Raw genomic sequence first — 13,035 nt, forward strand, 5'->3', positions numbered from 1 at the left:
CACAGGCAACTCGGGGGCAAAGTCATCCTAAGTAGAGATGGGACCAAACTGAAATCCTGTGTAGAAAGAAGGAGAAAATTCAAATATATCTCAAAAAGGTGTAAATAAAAACAGACTCTTGGTAAGAACATTAACTAGTTTGTAGTAAATCTAGAGGGAGTAGCTGTAGTGGAGCCAGTTCAGTACTCTTCTGAGTAAAGAATATAACATCTTGCAGGAATGTAATGCTTGATATTTCAGGCAAAGACCAAAATATCCTYGTTAGTGCACTTGGATTGTTGCGTTGTTTATTATGGGAATTTCTTTCCAAGCCTTTCAAAAATCACATTGCGCTCCTACATTAAAATATTGCCATTCTTATCTTTGCATGCTTAGCTGAAAATATTGGCTCGACTCGATAAAAAAATATTTAGTTGAAGCAATACTAATTTAAACCCAAGTACAGATCTGGCTCACTAGTGTTAGTCATAAACTAGCWGTCACTTTTAAAAATCTAGCTGAAGTATTTGACTCTCTGACTAATAATTCCTTAAGCTGGTTTTAGGGACTGTGAAGAAGATTTCTGTCTAGTTGTTTTCAATTACATGCTGATCATTTTATTCTAATCCTCTTATTCTTTTATTCTRCATTTCTAGTAATTCTAAGTATCACAGTGAAGTCCTTTGCCAGGGTGGCAGTGCCTGGGGAGCTGTATTGGACACAGACTCCTTTCTTTCCCTACTCCCACCTTCCTGTCCTTCCCCTCCAGCTCTTCCCTGCATTTTCACCGGCTCAGGGGAGGAGCAAGTGGGGCAATGACTGGGTCAAGGGCTTGCAGCTCCCTGTGGCATCACTGGAATGAGCTGGCTGGTGGCAATGCTGTTACACCAGCCTGGGAATTGAGCGGGGAATTGAGCTGGCAAACTTGGGCTGAGCTGCAGTAGTAAGGGAGGCTTGTTGAATGAAAGGCTTGGATGCAAGTTGAGGACAGTGTCATGCTGAAAGGCTTTGCAGCCCGAGGTGTTAGTGACATGCCTACTAGAGGAGGTGGGAGCTGAAGCAATATCATCCTCCCGACCCGTTTTTGTTGGGTATGGGTGCTGGGAGTGAAGCTCTTGTGTTGTGGTATTCCCATCCTGGGGCACAGTTCCACGTGGGACTGCACTAACACGTGTAATGAGCACAGAAGTGTAAACAGTGATGGATACTCCCCTGCTTTGTTGTTTCCCTTCTGGTCCTAATAGTACAGGAACAAGTGTATGGAGTGGTGGAGGGGAGCAGATGGTGTTGCTGAAGTACAGATTCTGTAATTCTTACACCATGCAAAGGGTTTTTTTTTTCTTTAAATATATGTTTACAGCATACCATGTATGAGCTGGGTCCTTCTCAAAGCAAGGAATTAATTATGTTGCCTGTAAGGAGGACCTCACGGTCCTCCTGTTCTGCCACATTTTTCATTTTCAATTAGGAGGCTTGCTTGCTTGCTTGCTTGCTTGCTTGCTTGCTTGCTTCCTTCCTTCCTTCCTTCCTTCCTTCCTTCCTTCCTTCCTTCCTTTTCCCTTCCTTCCTTCCTTCCTCCCTCCCTCCTTCCTTCTTTCCTTCTTCCATCTTTTTTCACATTATCATTTGTAAGAGTGATCTTCCTTGGAAAGTGTGCTGTGATTTCTGTGATATTGAGGTGACTTTACAGAACTAATAGTTTGTCGTGTAATTACATTTCCCTCCACCTCTAAGACATGCTGCTTTTAATGCTGAGCTCATCTGGATACTGTCTTTTTCACCTCATTTTTTTAGGTTTCTCTTGAAATCCTTCACTATAGTTTCTGCACTTTACTGAACCAGACAGTTAATTCTGTGTTGCTGATTGCCACCTTAGTACTCAATATCTTTTCCAGGTTCACAAAAAAACACAGGACCAAGTAAATAATACAGGACCAGGTTTGATAAAATATCCTTTTTTCCTGATGTGAAAAAGAAAGCTGATTTGGAGACTTTGGTTATAGTAGTTGAATCATTTGAACAATATTTTTAAACAAAATTCTGATAGCTAAGAGTCTTACATTGCTGCTGCTTTTTTTTTGTTGTTGTTGTTTAAAAACATAAAGAGCAAAACTAAGAGTGTTCCAAACTGTCTTACAGACCCTGTCCAGAAGAATTTCAAATCCATATTTGGAAACATCTTCAAACAAGGTACTCATCAAACTTTAACTGCATTTTATAAAACAATATATTAGGAATCTTTTTGTTTTAGTTCAATTCTTTAATCACAGATTGAAGACATTCATGAATATGGCCTGCAGTTAAATCCAATTAATATGTTAGTTTTTGTGTGTTAAAAAACTGCTTATTTCTGTTATGGAGTTAACTAAACTGAATTGTATTAAATCCCCATGCACACTTACTTCAGAGCCATTTAAGCTATTTAAATAGTTTATCTTAGCTTTGCAGTTTTATGGAGTTTGAGAGCTCTGTTCTTGCATCACTCAAGACTTTAGTCTCTCACATATATTTTATGTTCCTTGAAAGATTCCAAATCATACCAAACCATGGGAACCAAAAAAGGTGAATGCAAAGCTTTTTCTTCTTCAAGTTATCTGTGTTAYTCATACATTTGTTGGGCCTGTCATCTGTTGGGATATCATTACAGAAATTTAAGTTRAATTTATTAGTAAGGAGTAATCTACAGAGTCTAGGAGCAATATACAGAGTCCAGGTAGAACATATGTAGATGGACGATGGGACAAGGAGTCATTTGCAGCATTAAGGTTCAAGGTATGAATGAGGCCTGAGGAAACTCACAGGTGTGTCCACTTGGAATGAGGGCATCCTCATGGCAGGGTGTAGATGAGCTGACCTGCAGCTATCAGTGAATAGTTTCACAGTTGCTAAAGAACAAGAAAAAATGATGAAGTAGYAGCTCAGTATGTTTTAGGCTTGTTTTAAATGATTTAACCAAGATACCTACAGAAGAATGTTTACTTTTTATTGCATTTCTGATTTTGCAGTGATAAGACTGCRTACGTTAGACATTGGGGTGCAGTAAGAGCTTATGCCTTAGCAGAGGAGGAAGCAGAGTGCTCAGAGTGGGAGASGGTATTGGGGCAAGGTAATTTACTGCTTTGGGACTAAATATTCCCTGTTTGTGCCAATTTACAATTTCTGTTTTTGTTTAGATATATGGAGAAAGTTCTTCCTGTGCTGGGAGAGCTCTCAGGAATATTTTTACACTACAAGCTTCTGACCTGATTAAAGACAGGGTGTACCTTACTGGAATTTGCAGGTAACCCCCAAATGATTCTCTTTAATCAAGTGGATGCATTTTTATTTACATTTATTTCTGCTCTAATTTGACAGCACAGTAAATGCAGAGGGCGGGGGGATTTATCTCTTTCCTAAGCATCTAAAATATTTTCTATTTTTTTTTCTTAAGATCTCATGTATTTAGTATTATTTCCTGTGTTATTCTATCAGCTGCCAGAAAGCAGCAGTGGCCTGATTGTATGTCCATTGATTTATTTGCTTATGATTTCTTATATAGTTATATTTGCCTATTCTTTTGTTAAAATGAGTTTTGTTAAAACACAGTGCTTTTGCACATAACTTGGAGAATGTTTCTGTCATGAAATTTATCCATTTGTGTTACATAACAGCGTATATACTTTGCCAAATTTTCATTTATGRCAAGTGCACAAGGGTCTATTATGGCACTGTTCATTCATATCCATATATAAGAACAAGCCCAAATTCTGATTTTGATGAATTAAAGAGAAATTTTTCAATAATGTGCCAGGTGAAGTACATCCTACTCAAGGCTTTACATTTGTATTGTGTGGCTGTACTGCCTGTAGAAAGGAAATAAAATTGAAGCARTTGGAGTTTATTTAGTCATAAACATCTTTGGATGACTTCATGGAGCGCTTATTGATAAAAAAAAAAAAAATCTATACTGTGCATATATACTATATATACTGTGTATATAGTATATAGAATATATATACTATATAGAGTATACTCTAWATATTGTGTCTATATCTATGCCATGCAAAATAGGTGTGTAAAGGAACTTACTGATTTAACAATGGATTCCCTTATAACTAAGAGTATCCCACTGAGATTTCACAGAACACTTACTTCCTTGAAATGATCAAGAYTAGAAAAAATAGGGTTTGCTTTACTGAACGCAGGATTCTCCTGGATGATTTAAAATAACTAATATTATCATTAAAATGCATGGTAATGTTCCTGGTTTTGCATGTTTGCAGGAGAAGCTGTGTTGGCTCCGAGCTGGTGGACTGGCTTCTGGAGCACTGCCCTTTCGTTAAGTGCCGATCCACAGCAGTGGGCGTGTGGCAGCTGCTGCTGGATATGGGAATTGTCTTGTCAGGTCAGTGCTGGCGGTGCTTCTAGCGTAAGGGAAGTTAGCTTCTTCCCAAATAGTTGAGAGTTATGTTTTTTGATGGCAGATAAAGAATGGGAAGAAAAAAAAAGCGCTGATTCTTTCATTTTTTGTTAGGCAATAGTTTATTTTATTGTCTGTTCTGCCAGGTTTACCTCCGTGACCTTTCATTTCATAAATACCAAGTGTTTTTTTTTTTTTCCCAGTTGATTTCCTTCTTTGCCTCTGCAAATGTAATTGCCTATTGCCAAGTTGCAGACAGTGTGTATTTGTTCCAACCTATTTCTTTCCCCTTTAGCTCTTTCAGTTTTTCCACAAAACAGCAGATTTCATTGCAGCTCCAGGATTCACCAGATTACTTCTCTAAGAATTAGTGATCTTTCCTAATTTTCATAATTTTAGAATACAATGGACTGAGAAGGGAATTCAGCTCATTTAGAATGTTGTGATGATGGACTCTCTCCATCTATCCACTCCTTCCTCCTTAAATTTTGGGACTTGATCCAGACGATGTGGTTGATGGTCATTACACTGCTAAGCCACCTCTGGAGTTCTGTTGTAGCTGGGACTGTTTGGGTAGTTTAACTCAGTGCGTATCCAGCCCTAAGCTCTGTGCTAGGCACTTACTTTTCCTCCTTGCAAAAAGGTAAGATGTTGTGGAAGACTTCCACATACCAAGGAGACACTGAGCAACTTAAAAGCATTGCTCATTATCAACCTTTTGCATCTTAGCCTGAAATGAATTAGATACTAATGAAAACTGAGGCTCAGAAATCTGACAAGTGAGAAGTCTTTTATTTTACAGGCATATCCCCTAATTCTAAACATTTATGTTGGTCAAATACTCAGCAGTTTCAATGCTTGAGTCTCAGGAAGCTGGAAATCTTCAAACTGAAGTTTTTGACTTGAGCTGTTTATAGTTAGCATTAGAGGACAGGGTTGCTGCTGGCCGATTTGTGCTCCTTTTGCACTGTGTGGGGTTGCAATGCATGGTTAAGATCAGGTRCAATACAGAATGCAGTGGGACAAAGAACTTTTATATGCTAAAGGGCTAACATATATCTTATATTTATTTCAAACAGTGGACAGACAACTGTATTTTCAAGACAACCATGCATTCTACCAGTTCTCAGCAGATGAATGTACCTATCTATTCTGCGAATTTGAAAGAGATGAAGGATGGAAGAATGGTGTAAAGCTCCTACTTCAACTACTGCCATTATCTCCTCACAGAATTGGCATGTGCAATCTGTAAGTGTGTGTATATATATATATATATATATGTATCTTCCATTTCTCTTGACCATAATTAAGTCATTGGCTGATAATGACCTTGTTCTATCCCAAGCCACTGTATGAAGGAGACAGTTTTCTTTCTAGGGTTGGCAAGCTATGCAGAGATGGACTCTTCTRTGATCTGCATTGCAGTTAGCACTTGGAAACATCAGCATTGCTAGATGAAATGTGGCACTTCATCTGAGGTTCTTGGGGTATTGTGGTTCTTACACAAGCTCTGACCCTAGGTTGCTGTATTACCCAGACAAGATGCTTCACATTTTTTTGTCTCTTGCATTTAGAGGTTTGACATGAATTTGGCTCTAGGCATGCTGTGGAGCTGATGGATTAGCGGATCAGATGGCTGTGTCTTGGGTCAGGATCAGCTGTCGGGTGGTTATAGACGGTGACTAGGAATTTTGCAGCTTTTGTCATCTGACTTTTGTTTGTCACATTTGTCAGAGCTCTGTAGTTTCAAATTATTATTTCTTTTGCAGACTGTGCTATTTAAGAGTTTCCCTTTCTGTGTGTCTCCCCTGCCATCAGACTGTTGGATGTTAACATCCGCTCTGCACTGATCCAGCTGTGCTCCAGACTTGGTCTGTTTAGCAGCTGGAAAGAAACCATAGTTATTTGTGCCACAGTGGGAAGCCAAAATAGAGGAAAAACGTGTCAGTGAGAAGTCTGAAGGCTAGTGACCCCTTGTGCCCTGGAAAATCTTCATGAGCTGGCAATGTAGAAAAGATAGTGTGAAGTCTGCTGTTCCTAGCATGATAAAGCCTCAAATCTCTTTTCTTGTATCGTAGAAATTATTCTTGCAGTAAGAGGGTTTATCCTCTTTCATATCAAAGACAAACCTATAAGTGCTTGCCTTCTCTACTTAGATTTTGAAAACACATTCTCTCAAGTAAATGCCTAATGGGCATATTTTAAATGAGTGCAGAGCCAAAGTCCCTGTAAGCTATTTTCAGTTTCTTAAATTCAGACATTCCATCTGATATTTAGAGACACTGAATTCATTGAGAATTTCTCAGTAATTTCCCTGCATAAGTCAGGGCAGAAACTTAATCATTTCTTGTGACCATCAGGACCATCAGCGAGCAGAAACTGGCAGTTCTCAGTGGTCATTCTCTTGGTCAACTTGACATTTCAGGTTTGAGTTAAAAAAGGTGTCCTGAACACTGACCTTGGTCAGAGAGTAGCACTATTTTGTAGTCTGATTTGCTGCTTTATTATTTCAGTGCAACTGTCATTTCTAGTGCAGGATGTTCTCCATTGTATAAATTGAACAATTATTCATTAATGTACATTTCTAGCTCCTTCCTGCCTGCATTATTCAAATTTTGGTTGAAGTTGGGTTTCTTTTGGGAACATTGTCACTGACGAATTATTTTCTGGAGGCATTATGTGTCAGATTGCGAGGGTGCTTTTTTCTTTTAGTATATGTTGAAGGAATATAATTTTAAATAATGTGCAGCCTCTAGGGAGTGTGATCTTAAATGAAGAATAGGCTTTTCCAGTTTCAAAATGCTCCATGCTTGATGCAAATAATAATAAACTGCTAAAATACATTCTGAATAGGAAAGAGATGTGATGAGGTGATTGCTGAAGTTATTGACCATGTTAAATAAACCTATATATTCTTTYTCATGAGGCAGAGAAAGGCAATTCCAAAAAGCTGTCTTGTGGAATGAATGTTTGCCTTTTCTTAAATAAAGATATAAGCTGTTTTTCTTTATGCTATAATACCTTTTTATTCATTTTTTTGTAGTCTGTGTATTCCTATTCACATGAATGTACATATGGATAGAAAATTCTTACTTTCTGAATTCATGAGGTTCCCTGCTTTTGATGAAATCCAAGGAAATCACCTGCCTGTGCACCGGCAGGCCAAGCTGGACATCCTGAGCGCATCCCTACCAGACTGGCTCTGCCTCCTGTGTGGATGGGGCCAGACCTTGCACATGTGCAGCCTCCTGGGCCCATCAGTGACGTCTGGGATGGATCTGCAGCCGGGAGACGTGTAGCTGCTTTGGGGAATTCCCTTCAGCAGGTCTTCTAGAAATGAGCAGATCCCCCTTCCATTAAATACATGTAGCTCGACGTATATATTTTTAACAGATTTGTACTTGTTTGATTCTTGGCAGTGCCTTCTCACCTACCCTGATCTTAGTGCTTCTGGAATCAACCCAAGCATTAAAAATTCTCTGCAGAAGCCCATATAGTAAAGATCAAATGCTGGCATTTGGAGTGTGTAAATAAGCAGTGTGTGTATAACATTTTCTCTATAAATAGCTTCTCAGAAGCTATTGGAAAGCCCATTTCCAGCAATATCAGGAACCCCATATTTTGTTTCACTGAATATATTTATATAAAAGCTGGTGTGAAGGGAATCCAAATAATATTTATATTTAACTTTAATAAACTTTTATATTTAAAATTATGTTCTAAGGCCAGAGATTTGCTTGCAGTTCCTGAGGAAATGTTCCCTATTCTGGGCTTCAACCTTGCATTGAACACAGCTATTMCTTTTTTGGATGGCAATCCATTATGGAAAATCAGGCAAGACTCTGGGGCTTTCCCAGCTCATGCCAAACTGGAGGTTAGCTTTGGTGCACTATTCCRCAGGCAGAGCCCCTGAAAAGGTGCTGGTTAAGGGAGGTGGTATTGATACAGCAGCCTCCTGGAGCATTAAACACTGCCCGTTAATCACAGACAAATTCTACTTGGATAGAAAAGAAGGGAATATTGCATTAGCCTGGGAACAAAAGATCTGTGCTCAGAGCTCTGGACTTCCTTACAAGCTTGGGCAGTCGCTTAGGCCCTCATCCAAAGCCTTTTGAATTCTTTTTCCAGAGATGGCAGTGGCTTCATATCAGACTTTTAATCTTTATGTGCTTCTATTTCCAGCTCTGCRTATAGGGGTGTTTATAATAACACCTAACTCCCAGCGTGAGCTACATGCAGTGGATGCGGGTAAAATGCCGTGAGTGCCTTAGCCTGCTGGACTGTATCCCACAATATTTGTGTAGTCATCGGACGGGATGTTAACAGGGAACAAGGATTCTTTTTCTTTTGCTAATATTTCTTGTTATTTTCTTTTCAGAAGCATTACGCTGTATTCTGCATCGTCTTCTCTGAAATAATAGTTTACTTGAAAACTGAAAACCAACCCCCTCTTAAAAGTGAACTGTTTTTAATGTGGACATCCAGGAGTGGATGTTTATATAGTTAGTGCCCTTTGGACTTCCAGGAAAGTTTCTACTGAAAGCAGACACCTCCCAGATACCCTTGGGTCTTTTGCTCAGGTTGTGGTGCTGCTGTGGCACCTGGGATCCCGTCTGGAGACCACGCAGCTGATGGCTCCTCAGGCAGCTGCTGGGGAGGCAGCTCAGGTGCTTCAGAAGTCAGTGCTGGACAGCATGTACCCGGCTGCAGGCAGGACTAGGTCAGGCCCCCGCACCTAGTTGAGTACCAGCCTTGCCAGGTCTTGGCTGGCTCCTTTGGGAAGATGTCAGGTGGTACCTGTCCTGGTTCTGCTCCTCGCTATCTGTTCTGTCTTATCTTTTCTCTTAGTTTTCTATTAACTTTCGTATCACAACGTCCTCTTGGTCTCTGATGTTGGCTTGATGCCTGAAATCACTTGTTCACTGATTTTTTTCTTAAGTATTTGATGCTTATATGCATAGGAATATCGGGAGTATGAAGTGATAAAAATCTGGGATGGAAATAGCTGTGCTCTGTGCTGTTCTGGTATTTTAGATAGTATYTGTAGCTGTGTCTGCTGAACTGCAGTCTTTTGGGCTCCAGTAAAAATAAAAATACACATTATTCTGGTATATCATGAGAGATCAGAACAGATCAGATGTGTGAAAACAGGCATCTAAAGAGGTCAGTCATTTTAATCTTCTTTCAAACTATAAGGGACAAACTGGATTGATTGCTCTTTGCAAATGAAGCATTGTTCATTTGGTTCTTTTGAGTGTTTATAGCACATAAAATGTTAAATYGCATTTTTCTTTGAATAGGAAAGTCAGCCATGAAAATAATTATGATTTCAAATCCAAATTGCCATTTTGGTCTGAATATACTTACACTACAATGAAGTCATGTGTCATTTTATGCTTTCTGACCTTAATTTTTTAATTAGAGGAAGAAATTTTTGGACATGGCATATAAGAACCACAATATACCAGCTGCATATTCCAGGCATGTTGTGTGCTGTCTCCCTAAACACATCAAAGCATATAAGCAATTAAATAATTTAGTCAAAGATAGAAGCTTCTGCTAATACCTGGGATTTATGTTTATCACAACAGCTGCAGTTTTGCATATCTGCTCAGCTTGCTGGCACGCCACACTTCTTGAAAAGAAAGAAAAGGGAAGATCTCAAGAGCTTTTTCTTCCTCCTATTTGAATAATCCTATCACACTTGTATCTTTCTTCCTATTATCAGTAAATCTTCCAAAGGATTCAGTATTTTAGTGATAGGAATTAGACTGTAGGAGTTCTACTCCTTGCTCTCTGCAGCAATTTCTGTTGCTATTTTTTTGTGGTTTTTTTTTTTTTTTTTTTTTTTTTTCCCTCCATGTGGATCAGGGTTCTGTGACTGTTACTAGAAAGGGTCTTCCTACACTTCCCTATTTGTGGAAAGGCACATAGAATCGCTGTCCTGTGAGCTAGTGTAAATTTAACCTGTAGGTTTTACTTTGTACTTAGTTTGCTAGTTTATGGCTTGTTACATGTATTCATTCTATTTTCATATTTGCTTTTAAATGTCAAGATTCACATGTCCCATAATGATTTAGATGATGTTTGCCTCCGTATAGATGGGCAGGCAGTCTATAGAGGGTGTTGCACCACACTTCATCAAAACTGAGTAGGTGGCAGATGGAAAACTCTGTGCTCTGTTGACAGAATGTATTTTTAGCTGAGCAAAATGTGCATTTTAATATACAAACTTGGAGTTAAGAAGGTCTTGCTTTCTTCAGTTCTTCATATTTTAGAGCGGAAGAATTGTCATCGCTGTTTTACATCACACCAATCGAAAGAGGTCTTGACAGCAAGGGACAAGGGGTACACTCGATTGTTACTGACACAATTAATTACTGTCATATTGCAGTTATCTTTTTGATGCAGAATCTCAAAAATCCTTTTGCTTTAGTGCCTGTGGCCATATGGTTCTTTGCTTTCTAGGAATCAAAAGATGTTGGAAGAGGATGACAGAAGTAATGTTTTTATTTTTTTTTATTTTAAGGCCTGATCAAAAAATAGAAGATAGAGCAGAAACCAATGCTGAAATTCTCGCTCGCCTCACTTCTGCGGTAAGGTCAATGCATCAAAGTTGGTACTGATCCTATTTGAAACATTACTGTGTTCTATATCCTATCAAATAAGGTCTGAGTCTCAGTGGAGCAGGTGTTTGTAATGCAAACTACATTTTTTTTTTTTTGCCTCTGAAAGGAGGAAGCTTTAGTGGTGGCTTAGTGTGTGGTTCTAGAATTATTTAAATAAATAATTTGTGACTCATTATCCATGGCCCAGGGAATACCAGTTTGGGTGATCACAGTGACTCTTTTTGCTAGCTCACGCACATTCAGTTAAGCAAACATCAGTGTCAGCATAAGATTGAGTAGGGGGAAAAGGGAGAGGTAGAGCCTCAGCAGCCTTGGCTTAAGATATTGTTAGCTTCTAAGGAATTGCACCTGGTAAACCTGGGTATCTGGCTTCCCTCCTGTGTTTAGCTTCAGTAAACTACATCAAAATCAGTGACAGCTTATCCTGTCATATCCTGTGCTGGGTGTTGGTGCATTTATATATCTTGTTGTAACATCTCTGTTCTAAGAATTAGATGGGACTAGGGAAGGTTAAGCAGAACTGACTTGGTCTAACATTATCTAATGACCTGGGGGATGGGATGAAGTGCCTACTCTGCAAGTCTGCAGGCGATACAAATCTGGGAAAAGTGGCTGGTACACCAGAGTTGTGCTGCCATTCAGAGGGACCTCAACAAGCTGGCAAGATGGTCAAAGARGAATCTTGTGGAGTTTGATGAAGGACAATTCTTCCTGTCCCTGAGGAAGAATAACCCCACATATCAACACACACTGGGGCCAGCCAGCTGGTGAGCTGCTTGGGTCTCTTGGTGGGTAACATGAGCCAGCAATGTGCCCTTAACATTTCCCAGAGGGTTTGTGGAGTCACCAGCCCTGGAAACATTCAAAACCTATCTGAACACAGATCCCTGTTCTATGTGACTCTACTTTAGACAGTGGGATTGGCTTGGGTGACCTCCACAGGTCTCTGCCAACCCCAGCTATCTTGTGCATCTGTGAACATCTYCCTCATGGAGCTGGGTGATGCACTGTCCTCATTAGCAGATGGAATCAGTGCTAGCTCTGTTCTAGGTATGTGATGTAAAGGTGAATCAAGCAGGGTGAAGAAATGGTCATGACAAAGGCACGAAGGCRGGAGTTATTTAAGTAAAATGAATAAAATAGCCTTTAGAGCTTGCTGAAAATTGGGAGGAAAAGAGAATTTATGCTAAATTCTGTAAACCACTTTTATTTTTTTGACTTTGGAAAGATAGTGTTTGTGTATGCCCAGAAACTTATGCAAAATAATTTAAAATGTATGAGGTTATAAAACTTACTGTTTTAAATTTATTTTTTATTTTCTGCTTTCCCTCACATTCATTCCTTCTTTTTTCTCTACATTTTTTTCTGACATGGGGGGGGAAAAAAAAAAAGGGAGAACTCGAAACSTAGACTTGCTTCGTTATAAAGCGTACGGAGAAGAAAAAAACTAAAAAAGCATAAAATACTTTTTGCAAAATAGTTTATTTTCAAAAAAAAAACAACACCTCTACCAGCTTTATAATGCTCAAGTATTACAGTTTCCTATAAAGTTTCCTCCCTCAAAACTAGAAGTTTAGAAAGAGGTAGGAYAACAACCTGACATGCTGAATTTAAGAACTCAACCTAACTGTTGCAAAGTACCCTTGAGTAAAATGCTTCTCCCTAAGCACATGAGTAATTGTCACTGAGATCATAGTGCTTCACATCTGTCTTTCGGGGTCAAGCATTTGAAACATGTCGTTAGTGATTTCAGTAGCAGGGGGTATGGATTTTTTTGAGCCATTTTTACAGCTAGAAAGAAAAAAAAATAGTCCACTGCATTTCCAGATGGCCTGAGACCCATCCAAGACCCAGCCAAGTCAAGACGAGTGATCTTTGCTCCTGTTTTCTGTTTGTCTACGAAATTGTAATTGGTCTTTGTTCCCGCAGAGACACGTTCAAGCTCTCTATAAGCATTTTCTAGTCTAACCCTACAGGAAAGCAACCATCCAAACAAAAAACCCCACTAGTCCAGAGTCCTTCAAATAT

General features: G+C 39.2%; 1 protein-coding gene across 1 annotated transcript in view; it reads left to right on the forward strand.

Annotated features, from left to right (window-relative positions):
- The window catches only part of LOC112942422 (rap guanine nucleotide exchange factor 5-like), a 63,825-nt gene that overhangs the window by 23,586 nt on the left and 27,204 nt on the right, over nucleotides 1–13,035 (forward strand). The window contains exons 2-6 of the mRNA XM_026033361.1: nucleotides 2,119–2,169; nucleotides 3,153–3,259; nucleotides 4,242–4,363; nucleotides 5,458–5,626; nucleotides 10,908–10,974. Coding sequence (XP_025889146.1) covers nucleotides 2,119–2,169; nucleotides 3,153–3,259; nucleotides 4,242–4,363; nucleotides 5,458–5,626; nucleotides 10,908–10,974 — 516 coding nt within the window. The remainder of the gene's footprint in view (nucleotides 1–2,118; nucleotides 2,170–3,152; nucleotides 3,260–4,241; nucleotides 4,364–5,457; nucleotides 5,627–10,907; nucleotides 10,975–13,035) is intronic.

This window comes from Nothoprocta perdicaria, unplaced genomic scaffold (assembly GCF_003342845.1).
Source record: "Nothoprocta perdicaria isolate Ctin4 unplaced genomic scaffold, notPer1 scaffold_128, whole genome shotgun sequence".
In the NCBI taxonomy this organism is placed as follows: domain Eukaryota; kingdom Metazoa; phylum Chordata; class Aves; order Tinamiformes; family Tinamidae; genus Nothoprocta; species Nothoprocta perdicaria.